The sequence below is a fragment of the Microtus ochrogaster genome, linkage group LG2 (genome assembly GCF_000317375.1).
Source record: "Microtus ochrogaster isolate Prairie Vole_2 linkage group LG2, MicOch1.0, whole genome shotgun sequence".
Taxonomy (NCBI): Eukaryota; Metazoa; Chordata; class Mammalia; order Rodentia; family Cricetidae; genus Microtus; species Microtus ochrogaster.
In genome coordinates this window covers 3,643,343-3,660,302 of record NC_022028.1, presented here as the reverse complement: position 1 = coordinate 3,660,302, position 16,960 = coordinate 3,643,343, and the positions used below count along the sequence as shown (strand labels likewise).

Below are 16,960 nucleotides of genomic sequence, written 5' to 3'. Positions count from 1 at the left end.
AACCAAAAAAAAAAAAAAAAAAAAAGCTAAAAAAATAAATAAAGGCACACGCTTGGCACAACAACATGGCTCTTAACATGCCAAAGACTGAGACTCGGACACACACCACACACCTTTCCCACCAACATCCTCCTCCGAGCACCTAGGCCTGCTTTCCTTCCCCTATGGTGCATGCTATCTTCTCTCCTGGGCTTTTCTGGACCCTCTGTCTTGTTACCCCTTCCTTCCTTTAGATCGGCAGCCAGTGAGATGGCTTAGCGGGTAAGGCTCCTGCTGCCAAGCCTGAGTGCAACCCACACGGAGGAAGAGAACCAGCTCCTCCAACCTGCATGCTCATGCTGGGACAAGTGTGGCCACGCGCGCGCGCACACACACACACACACACACACACACACACACACGTTTCTGAAACAGTGTATGTGAACACTTGCTTCTCTGGGTTCCTGCAACAGGGTTTTATGCTCCAGGGACTGCTGTGTGACAATACTCAGTGCTGAGTGTTGACTGAAGTAAACACCTCACACAGACTGGGCTACACACTTAGTGCTCAGTACAGATGGAAAGACAGACACACAAAGACATCAGGGAGGAAAGCAAGGAGCCTGTGAGCTTCTAGGCTTTTGGACGGGAGCCTGAAGCAAAGTGAGCAACTGAAGCATGGTGGAAAAGGGCAGGCTGCGGTCACCACCAGTGTGGGTTCAAAAGTACCTGTGGGGGACTGGAGACCCCGAGTGCAGGCCATGTATGCTTCCTCCTAGGAGTGGAAAGCTCAGGTCGCCGGGCCATTGTTTTAGGATTGGAGTTCTGGAAGTGTGCTGTGAAGGAGGGGCTAAAGGCACATCAATCATTCTGATAGGAAAGCCGTGTCTAAAGAAGTGACATTAGGGCCGTAAGGGCTGTGAGCATCGGCCAGCCCTGTGCCCTTCTCCCTCAGCTGCATTTCACAGTCACTTGAGAGTTCTGTAAACACTGGTGCCTGAGGTCCTTGCTCCAGGCCGCTTAGATCACAATTTATGGGGATAAGGTCCAGGCATCAACAGTTTTAGAAGCTCCCTAGATGACCCGATTTTTCAGACGAGAAAACTAAAGACAGACAGAGACCACACGCCACTCGCTGACAGGACACAGGCACGGACGACTCAGCTGGGCTTCCTCACCGAACTCCACTTTCCTAGAGAAGGCGCCCTACAGCCTGCCACAGAGAATGAATACAGAAAAGGAGGGAGGAAAGTACAGTGTGGCAGCCTGGGTGAGCCCACACTGCCTACCGAGGGGCTGCCACCAGAGCGCCGTGTGCACCTCCAAGAAAGGACCAAAAATAATCTGGCTAAGGCCTGGCACCGTCCTGGTTCCTGTCAATATTTCCAGCATTCATGGAGTGAACGCATGAGACATTTTCAAAGAAGAATTTATTTATTTATTAGAGCATGGGTCTTTTTTTTTATTTATTTATTTATTATGTATACAATATTCTGTCTGTATGCCTGAAGGCCAGAAGAGGGCACCAGATGGTTGTGAGCCACCATGTGGTTGCTGGGAATTGAACTCAGGATCTTTGGAAGAGCAGGCAATGCTCTTAACCACTGAGCCATCTCTCCAGCCCCTCAAAGAAGAATTTAAAGCTGAGTATGGTGGTATACTTTTTAGCATTGGGGAAGCAGAGGCAGGGGGATTTCTGTGAGTTTGAGGCCAGCCAGAGACCCTGTCTCAAAAAAAAAACCATTTTTTGTTTAAAAACTTTTTCTTTTTTTTTTTTTTTTTTGGGTTTTTCGAGACAGGGTTTCTCTGTGGTTTTGGAGCCTGTCCTGGAACTAGCTCTTGTAGACCAGGCTGGTCTCGAACTCACAGAGATCCGCCTGCCTCTCCCTCCCGAGTGCTGGGATTAAAGGTGTGAGACATCACCGCCCAGATAAAAATGTTTTTTTATAGGATTTGTTGACTTATTAAAAGTATGGGGGAATAAAGCAAGGCCACAGTGCTGGATATCTGCAGACACAGTAAGGCAGGAGAGGGTGGGAACCACAGAGAGGCACTGGAGACCTCAGCAGACAAATCAGCTCGCTCACACCTGCGCTCTCATAGACAAGACCACGAGGGGACATGCTGGCTTTGGTTCTCACGGAATTTTAAACCTACTACTAAATCTTTTGGAGCACTGAGGAGATTTAGACCCATCACAGTTTTGTCTGACAAGTTAATGTCTCATAAAAGTCATCTGTTTAATCACTGACTTCATTTCTGATCCATTCACAAGACAGTGAAAAGCTTCGGAGTTAGTCCTGGCTTAAGCCTCCAGTTCACAGAGCTCCATGAAGGAGACCTAGGTCTGTTTGAGGCCTGGCATTCTCAACCAAGCCTGCAAAGGAAGAAGTGCTCAGCCATGGGAACCTCAGGAGCAGAGGACCTGGCTTTAACTGGCTCCACACAAACTCAGGACTGGTGCCCTCTTCTGGCCTGCAGGCGTACACACAGACAGAATATTGTATACATAACAAATAAATAAATATTTAAAAAAAAAAAAAAGAAGGAAAGCAGGCTGGAGAGAGAACTCAGAGGTTAAGAGCACTGACTGCTCTTTTAGAGGTCCTGAGTTCAATTCCCAGCAACCACATAGTGGCTCACAACCATTTATATAGACATGGGGGGGTGCACTCTTCTGTTATGGTTGTATTGTATATATAATAAATCTTTAAGAAATAAAAGGAAAGCACGCTAAGTAGGAAGAAACACAACCAGACTGGAGATGCACACTAGACAGCAGATTAGCTTCAAAAGAGCAAGGCGGGGTGTGTGTGTGTGTGTGTGTGTGTGTGTGTGTGTGTGCGCGCGGGTGACAGCAAACAGGAGAGGCAGCCTTGAGGTTACTGGGCCACAGCCAATAGCTAGCTGACTGAAGAGTCAGGCTCATTACAATATTTTGCCTACTTTGTTCAAGGATTTGCTTTATCTTTCTTCTTTTACACTTGTGGAGGGACGAGGATCTCATGCCACAGTGCACACGTGGAGATCAGAGGACACCCGTGGGACTGGGTTCTCTTTCTATCGCATGAGGTCCAGAGATTGAGTTTAGCCTGGCGACAAGCAACTTTACCTGCTAAGCCATCTTGCAGGTCCTTAAGGTTTTTATAAAATGTTGATTACCTTTGGAGCCTGTCCTGGAACTAGCTCTGTAGACCAGGCTGGCCTTGAACTCACAGAGATCTGCCTGCCTCTGCCTCCTGAGTGCTGAAATTAATGGTGTGTGCCACCACCGCCTGGCAATTTTTATCATTTTTAATTATGTATATATGTGTGTCTGTGTGCATGTCAGTGCAGGTGCCCACATAGGCCAGAAGTCCAGAGCTCCCTGGAGCTGGAGTTACAGATAGTTGTGAGTTGTCCCATGTGAGTGCTGGGAGCTGAACTCAGTTCCTCTGCAAAAGCAGCAAGAGTGCTGGGCGGGGGCTGGAGAGATGGCTCAACGGTTAAGAGCACTGACTGCTCTTCCAGAGGACCTGGGTTCAATTCCCAGCACCCACATGGCAGCTCACAACTGTCTGAAGATCCAGTTCCAGGGGATCTGACACCTTCACACCAGTGCACATAAAATAACGTAAATAAACAATAGGAAATATTTCAAAAAAAAAAAAGAGTGCTGGGCGGTGGTGCACCCTTTAGTCCGAGCATACAGGAGGCAGAGGCAGGCAGATCTCTGTCAGTTCCAGGCCAGCCTGGTCTACAAGAGCTAATTCCAGGGCAGCTAGGGCTGTTACACAGAGAAACCCTGTCTTGCAAATAATGTTTGTGATTGAATTTGAGTGAAAACTATTATGACAACACAGAACGGCAGCACGTCCTCTCTCGGGAGATGCCTGCTGAAGAAGGGACAGAACAGTCACAGTGTTTATAGAGGACTCTGAGATGGTTCAGAGGAAAAGCCGTGTTTGTATGTGCATGTGTGCACACCACACAGGCACACGGACACAGTACACCAAACAAACACTACAGACAGAGGCTTCGGGAGAACCAGGTGAATGGCTGCTGCGGCCTTCCAGTTTCTGTGGCTCTCTAGTGTCCCCATTAAGGAGAGTGGGAGTGAGGCCCGAAGCCCAGGAAGTCGGCTCCACTGTGGCGGCTGGAGAGAGGGGAGGAAAGGACACCTCCCTGTTCTAGGTGAGTGCCTGCGACCAAGCTACTTAAATACAATGCCGAGAAAGCCAGCCCTCTCGAATGGTGTGTGTGGAGGACACCTTTGCAGAGTGGGCCCTTTCCAGGTTGCCGGCCTTGCTCAGTAAGTACTTAACTGCTGAGCTCTCACTGCCCATAATATTAACCATTTATATTATTAAAATTTTGGATTATGGGGCTGGAGAGAGGCTCCGCAGTTAAGAGCACTTACTGCTTTTGAAGAGGACCTGGGTTCAGTTCTGAGCACTGACCCCAGTTGGCTCACAACTGCCTTGGCTCCAGCTCTAATACCCCTCTTCCTCAGGTACTGGTGCTCATGTGCCCACACAGACTCAAGCATGCACAGAATTAAAAACAATAAGAATAAATCTTTAAAAAAAAATACTTGCCAAATTTAAATTTTCACTAATATAAACACTGTATGCTTGAATAATTATATTTTGGTTCATTATAACTGCCCATGATTTCCACAGGAAATTTACAGTGCATTTATAAAGTAGAAGTCACTCTTGGTTCTGCGCATACATCTGGCAGGTGACCTACATACTACCCTGTAGTGCCTGCCGCCTCCAAAGCCACGTCCTTATTCCTTCCTCCAGATGGAGTTCCTGGAAACTGATGGTAGGAACAGCCTGGGAACCACACCAATGACCTACTTCCCTCATCTTCCTGCATAAAAAGTCACAAAAAACTATTATGGCCAGGCAGTGGTGGTGTACACCTTTAATCCCAGCACTCAGGAGCAGAGGCAGTTCGAGTTCGGCCTGTGAGTTCAAGGCCAGCCTGGTCTACTGAGTTCCAGGACAACCAGGACTGTTGCACAGAGAAAACCTGTCTTGAAAAACACAAACAAAAAACCCAAAGGAAAAACAAGCAACCAAACAAACAAAAAACAAAAAAAGCTGATCATACATGATAGTAAAGTGTCCACAGTGTCATGAACAGATTCATGGCATCTGGCTTTTATGCGCAGAGGTTGCATCACAGGGAATCAGGAGGCTGGGGAATGAAGGATTGGTTGCACAGCTCCTGTTTGCTTGTTTAGACCTGAGAAGGGGTCAGGCAGTCTTGAACTTGGAGCACCCACTACTCTTTTAGCAGGGTAGAGGTTGCTGTAACAGCCGCTCCCAGACATCACCACTTCTGGGATGAGGGGACAAGTTCCTAGAGCTGAGAGGGGATGAGGCTGACTTCAGTCCCACCACCAGACCCTCTGGGGCTTCATCAGCAGGAGGGGACTCTGTTTCTAGCTCATCATACTGTCTAAAGAGTCTACATTCACACAAACATTTTCACTGAAAATTATCAGCTTTCTCTGAAACTTTTGGAAACCACTTTATTTCTTAAAAATTTATCTTATTTTATTTTGACAAAGGGTCTTACTAGGAAGCCTGGCTGACCTGAATTCGCTAGGTAGTCTAAGATCTGCCTGCCTCTGCCTTGAGAATGCTGGAATTAAAGATATGTTTACCCCATCATAATCCTAGAAACATTTGAATGGCTACATATTATTTCAAAATGTTCAACCCCTTTCTGTACAATTGATATTTGGGATTCTTTTTTTTTTTTTTTCTGGTTTTTCGAGACAGGGTTTCTCTGTAGCCTTGGAGCCTGTCCTGGAACTCCCTTGGTAGACCAGGCTGGCCTCGAACTCACAGAGATCCGCCTGCCTCTGCCTCCCGAGTGCTGGGATTACAGGCGTGCGCCACCACCGCCCGGCGATATTTGGGATTCTTAGCAAACGTTTTTGCTAGTGAAGGAAGAGCAGGGCCCGAGGTACACACTTACATACTTACAACCTCAGGCGTAGGAAGCTGAGGGAGGAGGACCAGGCAAGTTTCAGACCAGCCCTAGATATAGTGAGATCTTGTCTCAAAAACAAAAACAAAGAACTTTAAAACATGGCTGGAGATAAGGCTCAGCAGTTAAGAACACTGGCATCCTTCAAGAGGATACTGGTTTGATTCCTAGCACCCACATAGTGACTCATGCCCATCTGTAACCCTAGTTGCAGGGGATCTGGAGCCATCTTCTGGCTACTGAGGGCACCAGGCACATATACAGTGTACAGACACACATGCAGACAAAATACTGAGGCACATATAAAAATCCTAAAACAAATGAAGAAACAAACATACAATAGCCTAAAAACAAAGGACACGCTGTCGGAACCTCACTCTGAGTGAGAAAGGGAAGGGTGAATCTCGGGGTTTTAGGAAGTACCCAGGTCTCTGTCTGTGCAGTGCCCACTGTGGCCAGCAATGAGATACAAGCAGAAACAAGTAAACTCAATTGTACTTCAACACCAAGGGGATGGGGCAAACCAAATGATTTCTGTATCTTGAGTGGGGTCTCACTGTGTGTGCATGGCTGACGTGCACTATTCAGTAGATCAGCGTCAGGTCTAACGAGCACGCTTGTCTTCACAATGGTGAGAACACAGTAAGTAACTATAAGATTGGTTTCTGTAAATGCCGGGTTGAACAAATCAATGCACTGTGGCGCTGGGATTCTGGCTAATAGGAACGGAATGAAAGCCTGGAAAAGATGGCGGCCTCGTGGGCTAGACCTGAAAGTATACATACGAACTTTCCCGTGATACAAACAGAGAAATCCATGTGTAGCTACAGGAAATGGAGCTGACTTATCCTTACATGTGCACAGCCGCCATTTCCCAGCTCAGAGAACACCAGCAGCGTGAACATACACACTGCTCAGTTTGCTTGGCGGGGCTGGAGATGGAACCCAGGGCCTTCTGCAGGCTAGGCAGGCATGTACAACCAAGCTACACTCCACCTCTCCACACACATGCACACACATGTCTACCACACTCCCGCAACCAAAGCATCAACTATGCCATATGTGTGCACAGTGCTGGTCACCAAGCCCAGAACTCCAGCCCGCTTGACAAGCACTCTGCCGCTGCATCTACTCCCAGCTCCAGATGTCGGTTTTTAGCTACACTGTCTCCATCGGGTTAGAATTCTCCTTTAAAAAAAAAAAATCCAGTCCGGTATGGAGATACCAGTTTATAAGCCCAGCACTTGGGAAGCAGGGCTTGGAGGAGGATCAGGAACTCAGGGCTATCTTGACTGTACTACATACAAGTTTGAGGTCAGCCTGGGCTACGTGAGACCTTCTCTCACAGAAAACAAAGTGCTGATTCCAGGGAAGGGGCAGAGGAAGCAAACAACGAACAAGAACAAGAACGGAGTGTTTTGTCAGAAGTTGAAGAGCACTCTAATCATGAAGGACATACGGCAGAAGGCATGGCAGACAACGTGGAGGGAACCATGGGCATGATGTGGGTGAGCCTGAGATAAAGGCGGCGGCAGCACCAGCGTCTGTGCCCACTGTGTAAAACACCACCAGAGGAGACGGGAAACCACCCAGAGTACAATCACTGGTCAGTGCGGGGCAGCTGGGGATGGGTATTAGGGACGCTGGGTACACTGAACCACCTGGGGAAACTGTCCTAAGTCAGGAACTGCTTCTGGCAGCTCAGGCTAGTGGAGACAATCTGAACGGAACCTGTGTATCTCCAGAGTCTCGAGTATTTCTGTTTTGTGAAAATCAGGATCTGGGGTAGCAGAGGGTGGGTGGCCTCAAGCTCACTATGTAGCCACGGCTAGTTTTGAACTCCTGATGGATCCTCCTGTCTCCATCTGCCAAGTACTGATCACAGCGTGCACCACCACACCCAGAAGAAGGAAACACAATGGGGGAACGTAGTGAACACCCAGTGTTCAGAGTTCACGGTACGAGGGACAGGACCAATCACACTAAGAGTTGGGAGCATCCGGCATCTGACAACTCTGAAAATGTACCCCGAGTTTACTCATAGCAATCCAAATCCAGGGCCATTAAAAACACTGCCTCTGCTGGGCAGTGGGCATTCAAGAACTCTGTGAGTTCAAGGTCAGCCTGGTCTATAAAGCAAGTTCCAGGGCCGAGTGGTGGTGGTGCATGCCTTTAATCCCAGTACTCGGGAGACAGAGACAGGAGGATCTCTGTGAGTTTGAGGCCAGCATGTTCTACAAGAACCAGTTCCAGGACCGGCTCCAAAGCTATAGAGAAACCCTGTTTCAGCCGGGCGGTGGTGGCGCATGCCTTTAATCCCAGCACTTGGGAGGCAGAGGCAGGCGGATCTCTGTGAGTTCAAGACCAGCCTGGTCTACAGAGCTAGTTCCAGGACAGGCTCCAAAACCACAGAGAAACCCTGTCTCGAAAAACCAAAAAAAAAAGAAAAAAAAGAGATAGGGCTGCTACACACTGAAACCCTGTCTTGCCCCCTCTTCACACACACACACACACACACACACACACGCACACGCACACGCACACACAACCACACACATACACAAAAAAACTGTTTCATAGCTTTTCAAAACACAAGGACAAAGAATGATGGGGGAGGGATGTGGTGGCCTATGCCTATAATCCCAGTACTTAGGATGCAGAAACAGGTCTGCTCAAATCTAAGGCCAGTCTGAGTTACATAGAAAATTTCAGGCCAGTCTAGGCTACCATGTGAGCCTCTGTCTTAACACACAACATGGGCTCAGCAAGAAAGTTCTGACGCTGAGAGAGATGGCTCAATAGTTAAGAGCTTTTACTGCTCTCGCAGAAGACCAGGGTCTGGTTCCTAGCACCCACATGGTGGCTCATGACCATATGTGACTGCAATTCCAGACGCCAATATCCTCTTGTGGCCTCACTGGGCACCAGCCATGTCTGTGGTGCACAGTCACAAAGGCAGACACCGCACACATAAATAAATGACTCGGCAGCTGAAGGGGCTTGCCTACCAGGACTCGATGACCCGAACTGAAGTCCCAGAATTCATATGGTGGAAGGAGAGAACTGACTCCTGCAAACTGTCCTCTGACTGCCCCCAACACACACACACACACACACACACACACACACAGAGGAATAAATACATCTAATAAAAACCAGAGTTGGTGAGATGGCTCAGCCAGTTAAGGTACTTGCTGCCAAGCCTGAGCCCCGGTGGGTAAGGGGGAGACTCCCACAGTTTTCCCTTGACCTCCATGGGTGCTCTGTAACTTACGGTAACTTATGTGTGTCCCACACCCCAATATAAATGAATGATAAAAAACAAACTGGTACAAACACCAGCAGCGAAGACATGAGACTCTTGTAGGTTTTAAAGCATGCAGTGAGATGAGCCATTGTCTCAGACTACACACGCCACAATGAATTGGTTTTCCCTCCCTTCGCTATCAGGGGTGTTGCTGAGAAGTGGGACCAACTGTGAACACAGCCTGCATGACCAGGCTTCTTTCCCGACCTGGGAGCAGCCAGGCAGGTGCTGGGAACTGAACTCCAGTCCTTTGCAAAAGCAGTCAGTGTTCTTAACTGTTGAGCCATTTCTCCAGCTCCTATTTTTATGATTTTAAACTCTGTGTGTGTGCCTGTGTATGGATTTGTACACCTGAGATATACAGATTGGTATCTGTACATTTAAAAGATTGACACTGAATATACTAATATAAAAATGTACATTCCAGAACCTTTTGCAGGTAGAGAAGGCTGTGGAGATGTGATGGGGGTGGGTGTGTGGGCGGGCGGAGGACCAGTTGTGATGATCATGTGAGCATGCTCTACAGTTGCTGTGCTGAGGCAGGAACCCAGGAACTGAGCCAGGTAAAGCGCACTCTCACTGACTTTTGTGTCTGACTGAGGAAATGAGGAGGAGAAAAAAGGCAAAAAGCCTGCTAAAGAGGGACAAGAGCTGAGGATCACATCAAAGTGTTTCAGCAACAATCTCTGTATGGCTTTACCAACTGTGCAGGCTCAGGTACCGGGCAAAGGACAGTGCTCCTGACCACCCCCATGCCTCCCTCCAGGCAGGGCCAGCGACCACTTCTGAGTGGCAGAGTCCCTGAGCATCCAGGTGGCTCACAAGCAGCAGCCACGTTCATCCAGCTGAAACGTTCATACAGTGATGGCGTGGTTGCCAGCTGATGATCCTGAAGGTTCTGCTCTGCCCAATGGATTAACCCTCGATGGATTCATAATCTGATGGGATCACTGGGAGTCTCAGTACAGTGCTCGGGGAAGATACTGCTTGTCTCCCAGTAATTCCATGGTACGGCGAATTTATAATTATCCCATTTCACTCACGAAAATGAAGTCTGCAGCATGACTCTACTGGCTGCATGTCATACATCTCATAAAGTCTAGATTCAAATTCAAGAATTGAAAAATACACATACCGCATTTATTTGTGTGTGTTTATGTGTGTGTACAAGTGCATTTATTTGTGTGTTAATGTGTGTGTACAAGTGCATTTATTTGTATGTGTTTATACATGTGTGTGTACAAGTACATTTATTTGTGTTTATACATGTGTGTGTACAAGTGCATTTATTTGTATGTTTATATATGTGTGTATACAAGTGCATTTACTTGTATGTTTATATATGTGTGTGTACAAGTGCATTTATTTGTATGTTTATACATGTGTGTGTGTGTATACAAGTGCATCCGTGTAGTACTTTTATGTCAACTCAACACAAGCTGGAGTCATCTGGGAAGCGGGCGCCTCACTTGAGGAACTGCCTCTGTCAGATGCCTGTGGCATGTCTGTGGGACATTTTCTTAATTGTTAAATTATGTAGAAGGGCCCAGCCCACTGTGGGGTATGCCATCCCTGGGCATGTGGTTCTGGGCATATAGGAAACTAGCTAAAAAAACCTTTAATCCCAGAACCCTAGTGGCAGAAGCAAGTGGATCTCTATGAGTTTGAGGCCAGCCTGGTCTCCATAGTCAGTTCCAGGACAGCAAGAACTATGTGAGACCATGTCTCAAAACAAACAAAGAAAAAATAAAAAGAAAGAAAGGAAGGGAAGGAGGGATGGAGGAAGCTGAGTAGGCCATGGGAAGCACGCCAATAAGCAGCATTCCTCCATGGCCTCTGCACTGATTCCTGTTTCCAGGTTTCTGTTTTGAATTATTAACACTGACTTCCCTCAGGGACGGACATGACAGGGAAAGGTGAGCTGAATAAACCGTTTTCTCCTCAGGCTGCCTTTGGTCCTGGTGTCATCTCAGCAACAGATGGTAAGTCAGTACTGTGTGTCAACATCAGGGGGTGACTTTGCGAGGCGGTTCTCTCCTTCTATGCTGTGGTTGTCAGGCTGACCCATCTCACTGGCCGCAAACCCCAGGATCCTAGGGTCTTCACTCTATATTGCAATGCCCCACTGGCTGGGAGACTCTCCTTAAGAAGGAAGAACAGCCGGGTGTAGGGGAAACTCCACCCAATGGGGGGCATGTTCGCCTCGGGCTAATGTTTACATATAAATCTGGCGCATGAGCCCCACCTCTCTCTTTTTTTTGTATGTCCTGCTCATCACTGGTTCCCTGGTGTTGTAAACTATTCCTTCATTAAAATTTGCTGTTTCAAGCCGGGTGGTGGTGGCCCACGCCTTTAATCCCAGCAGGCAGAGGCAGGCGGATCTCTGTGAGTTCGAGACCATCCTGGTCTACAAGAGCTAGTTCCAGGACAGGCTCCAAAACCACAGAGAAACCCTCTCTCGAAAAAAAAAAAAAAAATTTGCAGTTTCATATTAAGCTAGCCTGGTTATTACACTGACTATATTTTGAAATGGTATGTGAATGATTTCTTATTAATAAAGAAACTGCCTAGGCCCATTTGATAGGCCAACCCTTAGGTAGGCAGAGAAAACAAAACAGAGTGCTGGGAGAAAAAAGCCGAATCAAAATCGCCATGATTCTCCCACTCCAGACAGATGGAGATTAAGATCTTCCCTGGTAAGCCACCTCATGGGCTACACAGATTATTAAAAATGGATTAGATCAATATATAAAAGCTAGCCAATAAGAGGCTAAAACTAATGGGCCAAACAATATTTAAAAAAATAAAATTTCTATATAATTATTTCGGATAAAGCTAGCCAGATGGCAAAAAGAGGCCCGCCGCCCTTATCTCAACAGCCAGGCGGTGGTGGCACACGCCTTTAATCCCAGCACTCGGAAAGCAGAGGCAGGCGGATCTCTGTGAGTTCGAGGCCAACCTGGTCTACAAGAGCTAGTTCCAGGACAGGCTCCAAAGCTACAGAGAAACCCTGCCTCGAAAAATGAAAAAAGGTGAACATGAACAATCAATCAACCATAAACTGTAAAGCTGAAGTTAATAGGTAAATTTCACCTAAGGTGAAGCAGCACTTGAATGAATACGACAGAATTCTGTTTTTCTGTCTCCATGCTGTGGCAGACACTAACCTGACAGAAGAACTGCGGCTGAGCTCCCGGTGTGTTGCTGAAAGTGCTGGTAGGTTTGGAAGAAGAGACGGGAAGACGATGGGGCACACTGACGGGTACCGAAGTCCTGTTTTGTTGTGTCAGCTGGTCTCCCGTGAAGTTTGATCCTGATGTCCCAGACTGCACTGCGGACCCAAGACTGGGATGTGCAGTGCTGGCCGAGCTGACAGCAGGGAACCGGGTAGACCCTGCCATGCTGGTTACCGAGGGCATGGAGGGAAAGCCTGGTCTTCCTTGGGAAGCGCTGCTCTGCCCCGGGGACAGGTGCAATACAGTTGGCGAGGACCGCTGCAGGGGCATCTGCCCTCCGGCCATCTGAGGGGACGCATGATTGACGATCACAGGACTGCCAGAGGTGGCAAAAGTCTGCCCAGACACCAGCTGCACGGCGGTGTTCTGGTTGTTAAGCATCTGTCCAGAGTACGGTTGGTTGGTCCTGAGCATGTTAGAAGAACTCCTATTCAACATGACATGCTCGGAGGCCACTTGGCCAGAGATGAGCTGCGAGGGCTGAGTCTGAAGAAGTTGCCCATTTATGGTCTGGACATGGTGTACCGAGTTGGAGCTGACGGAAAGGCTTGTAGGTATAAGGAACTGACTTTGGGGGGTGTGAGGCTGGCCCATGGGGGAATGAATGACGATACTGCCCCCTGCATTACTCACGGCCTGGGAGGTGACAGGCTTCCTCGTGTTCTGTTGGTTGACAATGTTCACAGACATGTGTGGACCAACCACGGAGCCCTGGGGCGAGCTTGCGGAGGCGAAGGAGACCCCTTGTTGGACATGGTGCTGCTGAATTCCCAGGCTGTTCACATTGTACGTACTCTGCTGACCCATCTGGATCGGCTTTGGCTGGATATTAATTGGGACTTTATTTGAATTTGGTGCGAGACCCCTTTGAATAATGATGTTATGCACAGGTAAAGATGCCTGAAAATTTGTACTGTTAAATGGAACGGTGACAGGCTGTGCTACCGGACTGGAAGTGGAGTTCCCAAACAACGAGTTGCCGTTAGGAGTCTGTCTGTGAACCAGAAGTCCTCCGCTCACATTGCTTGGGGTTTGCTGCCCACTGCCTTTTAATATGATCTGCGAGCCATCTAGATTATTAATTGTCATCATGGAAGGCTGATTACCAAATGACCCGATCAACTGTATTTGCCCAGAGCCGCCGATCTGGCTGCTGTTAGGCAAGTGCTGGCTGGGCACGCTGATGCCCACGTGCTGCATGAAGCCATGCTGCACGCCCACTGTATTGCTTGCAAACGATGGTCCCACAGGCACGTGTGTCACCCCGACAGGCTGCAGAGTCTGACCTGAGTAATTAGAAACGTTAGAAGCCTGAGTAAAGGATGCTGATGAAGAAGGATGAAGCTGAGCTTGTGCAAACTGCTGGCTTGAGCCTACGCTGGCATCCAGGTATGCCTCTTGGGCCAGCGTCTGCTCAGTGATATTCGCCTCCTGCAAGGACTTCTGAAGAATGTCAAAGGGTTGGTCCTCGCCGAGATCAGGAAGAGGAGAAGACTCAAGTTCATCTTCAAGAAACTGAAGGCTACTTGAAAGTGGCAGTCCATCACTGGGCCCTTCTCCAAGCTGGTCACTTACACCTTTGAGGGACGACTTAGGGTCAGCGTTCTGAAAAAGCAGAAGCAGTGTGTCACAAAACACATGGAACCTTCAGAAGCAAGCACACAAATCTCACACGGGAATGAATGTAAATACAGCTTAACGAGAGGCGGTCAAGGTACACCACATTTTCATTTGCTGTCACTTTTAAACAGGTCTTACTCAGGCTGGCCTCGAACCGGCAGTTCTCCTGTAAGACCAACTCTCTCCAAACTGCCTGCCCTGTCTTTCCTACTTTACTTCGTTGCTTTGACAGATTATTTTATAGGGAACATATAAGAAGCAGGATGAGGTGTAGCAAATCACACTTGCAGTCTCAGAACCAAAGCTCAAGACTGCCAAGATTTGAGGTCAGCCTGGACTGTGTTAGCAAGTGTGAGGCTAACTGGGGCTAAATGTGAGACTGTCTCACACGTAAAGAAAACCTGGTGGTGGCACAGGCCTTTAATCCCAGCACTCTGGAGGAAAGGTCAAGGTCACCCTGACCTCTACAGTGAGTTCCAGGACTATAGAGAGTAAGACTCGCCTTAAAAACACAACAAAAACAGATGCAGACGCGTGGACAGAGATAACAACAAGACATCGTGGCCATCACCTTAATGTTTCTGAGCTACGGCATCATACTTTTCTTTCCGTTTTTTTTTTAATTTTTTTACTTTTATTTTTTTTTCTGTTTTTTTTTCAAGACAGAGTTACTCTGTGTAGCCCTGGCTGTTCTTTTTTTTTTTTAAGATTTATTTATTTATTATGTATACAACATTCTGCCTCGATGTATGCCCGCACGCCAGAGGAGGGCGCCAGATCTCAGTACAGATGGCTGTGAGCCACCATGTGGTTGCTGGGAATTGAACTCATAGAGCAGTCAGTGCTCTTAACCTCTGAGCCACCTCTCCAGCCCGCCCTGGCTGTTCCTGAACTCAGACGTCCACCCGCTTCTGCCTAAGTGCTGGATTTAAGCAGTGCACCACTACACCCAGCTAGCTTTCTTTTTGGTGTGGGTGTGCTAAAGAGTGAACCTAGGACTTCATGGTATTATATGCAGTTCCAGGAAACTTTGTTTTTGAGAGTATTCCCAGACTAAGACCTGAGTGGGACTTAGCCCCAGATCCCACGATGATGGCAAAGGGGCTTGAGCAGCTCTGGTGTCGCTCTGCTCGCGGTCTAAGGTACCCACCACAGCCCCAGAAGATCAGACCAGACCAACGTTAGTTCAACGTGACGTGGGTGCTGGCTTCACTTCCTGTAAATATTTACTTATCAACACTCAAGTAGTAAACAAAATTATCTCAAACTAAAAACAAATGAACAAACAAAAACAAACCCAGTTAGCTCAAGTAAAAGCTGTCATTTTCCAGATATGTATGTTTGTGTTAGTTTTGTCCCCAAGGAACCCCTGGGAATAAGCAGTCTACATAGAGACTGCAATGCAGACCCAGGAGGAGAAGCTGAAGACACCGACTGTGGCCAGTCGTCTTCTGCGGGACAGATGGGAAAAAGCTGCGAGGGAATAGCCACTTAAATAAGAAAAAATATGAAATGCATACACACAAAGAGTTAAGACAGTAATTAATATATTTATTCATGTTAATTTGCTGCTCTGGGGATGGAACCCAGGGCCTCATGCATGCAAGGTAAGTAAGTGCTCTATCACTGAGCTACCCCTCAGCCTTAGGAAGTAATCCTGTTGTGTGTACTATAATAATAATAATAATAATAATAATAGAAAGTTAAAAAATAATTTGATTGGGCTGGAGACATGGCTCAGAGGTTAAGAGCACTGACTGCTCTTCCAGAGGACCTGGGTTCAATTCCCAGCATCCACATGGCAGCTCACAGCTGTCTGCAACTCCAGTTCCAGGTATCCAACACCCTCACACAGACAAATGTGCACATAAAATAAAAAATTAAATATTTTAAAAAAATAACTTGATCAAAAACAAGTATTCGTGGGTGTGATGGTGCACGCCTTTAATCCCAGTCCTTGGGAGGCAGAGGCTAGCAGATGTCTGTGAGTTCAAAGTCAGCCTGATTGACATAGCCAGTTCCAGGAAAGTCAGGACTGTGAATAGAGACCCCGTCTCAAACAAACAAGCAAACAAACAATAAAAAAAAAGTATTTTGATTTGCAAAATGTTAACAATTCTGAGTCCTTGGCTAATGAGGTGTTAGGGCCCACCTCACAGGGAATCTTCACAAATCACGGGGGCAGCAAGTGAGAGCAACATCAAAGCCCAAGTGGAGCAGCGTGGCTGGCACTCATGGCTCTAGCATGCAGAAGACGAAGGGCAGAGAACTGCTGAGGTCCTGCAGGAGTGCAGGATGAAATCAACCTCAGCCGAAAAGAGGGGTTGGGGTGTAGCTCAGTGGGGAGAGCATGTGCCTAGCACACATGACGTCCTGGGTTGAATCCCTAGTACCACAGGAAAAATCAAAAGGTCACGTAGTCACAAGTCTTCCAGTACATGAGCTGTGAGGCCTTGTTGCCACCAGAGCGGGTCAAGGGGTCTTGCATGATGGCATCAGCTAATACCCCAAGAGACCTGAAGACCTGGGCATGCCCACGACTCTGCATGCCACCAGGGCTCTCTAGATGAGGGACAGAAAGCCTGTGATGATGGAGCAAGGCTGTCTGCTGACTACAGGGACCGCTGTGAGACTGTCTGTCACTGCGCTTTCCTACTGAGAAGAACAGGACCGACATGGGCAGTCTCACAGCACACTGTCACCTGGAGCAGAAGAATGACCAAGGTGATAAAGTTTAAACAGTGACTCCCCTTCTGCACGTGTGTGTGGCGTGTAAACAGTGACTCCCCTTCTGCACGTGTGTGTGGCGTGTAAACAGTGACTCCCCTTC

The 16,960-nt window shown here is 47.8% G+C and overlaps 1 protein-coding gene across 1 annotated transcript in view; it reads right to left on the bottom strand.

Annotated features, from left to right (window-relative positions):
- Positions 1-16,960, bottom strand: part of Bicral (BRD4 interacting chromatin remodeling complex associated protein like) — a 43,341-nt gene that overhangs the window by 19,392 nt on the left and 6,989 nt on the right. The window contains exon 3 of the mRNA XM_026785600.1: positions 12,442-14,155. Coding sequence (XP_026641401.1) covers positions 12,442-14,155 — 1,714 coding nt within the window. The remainder of the gene's footprint in view (positions 1-12,441; positions 14,156-16,960) is intronic.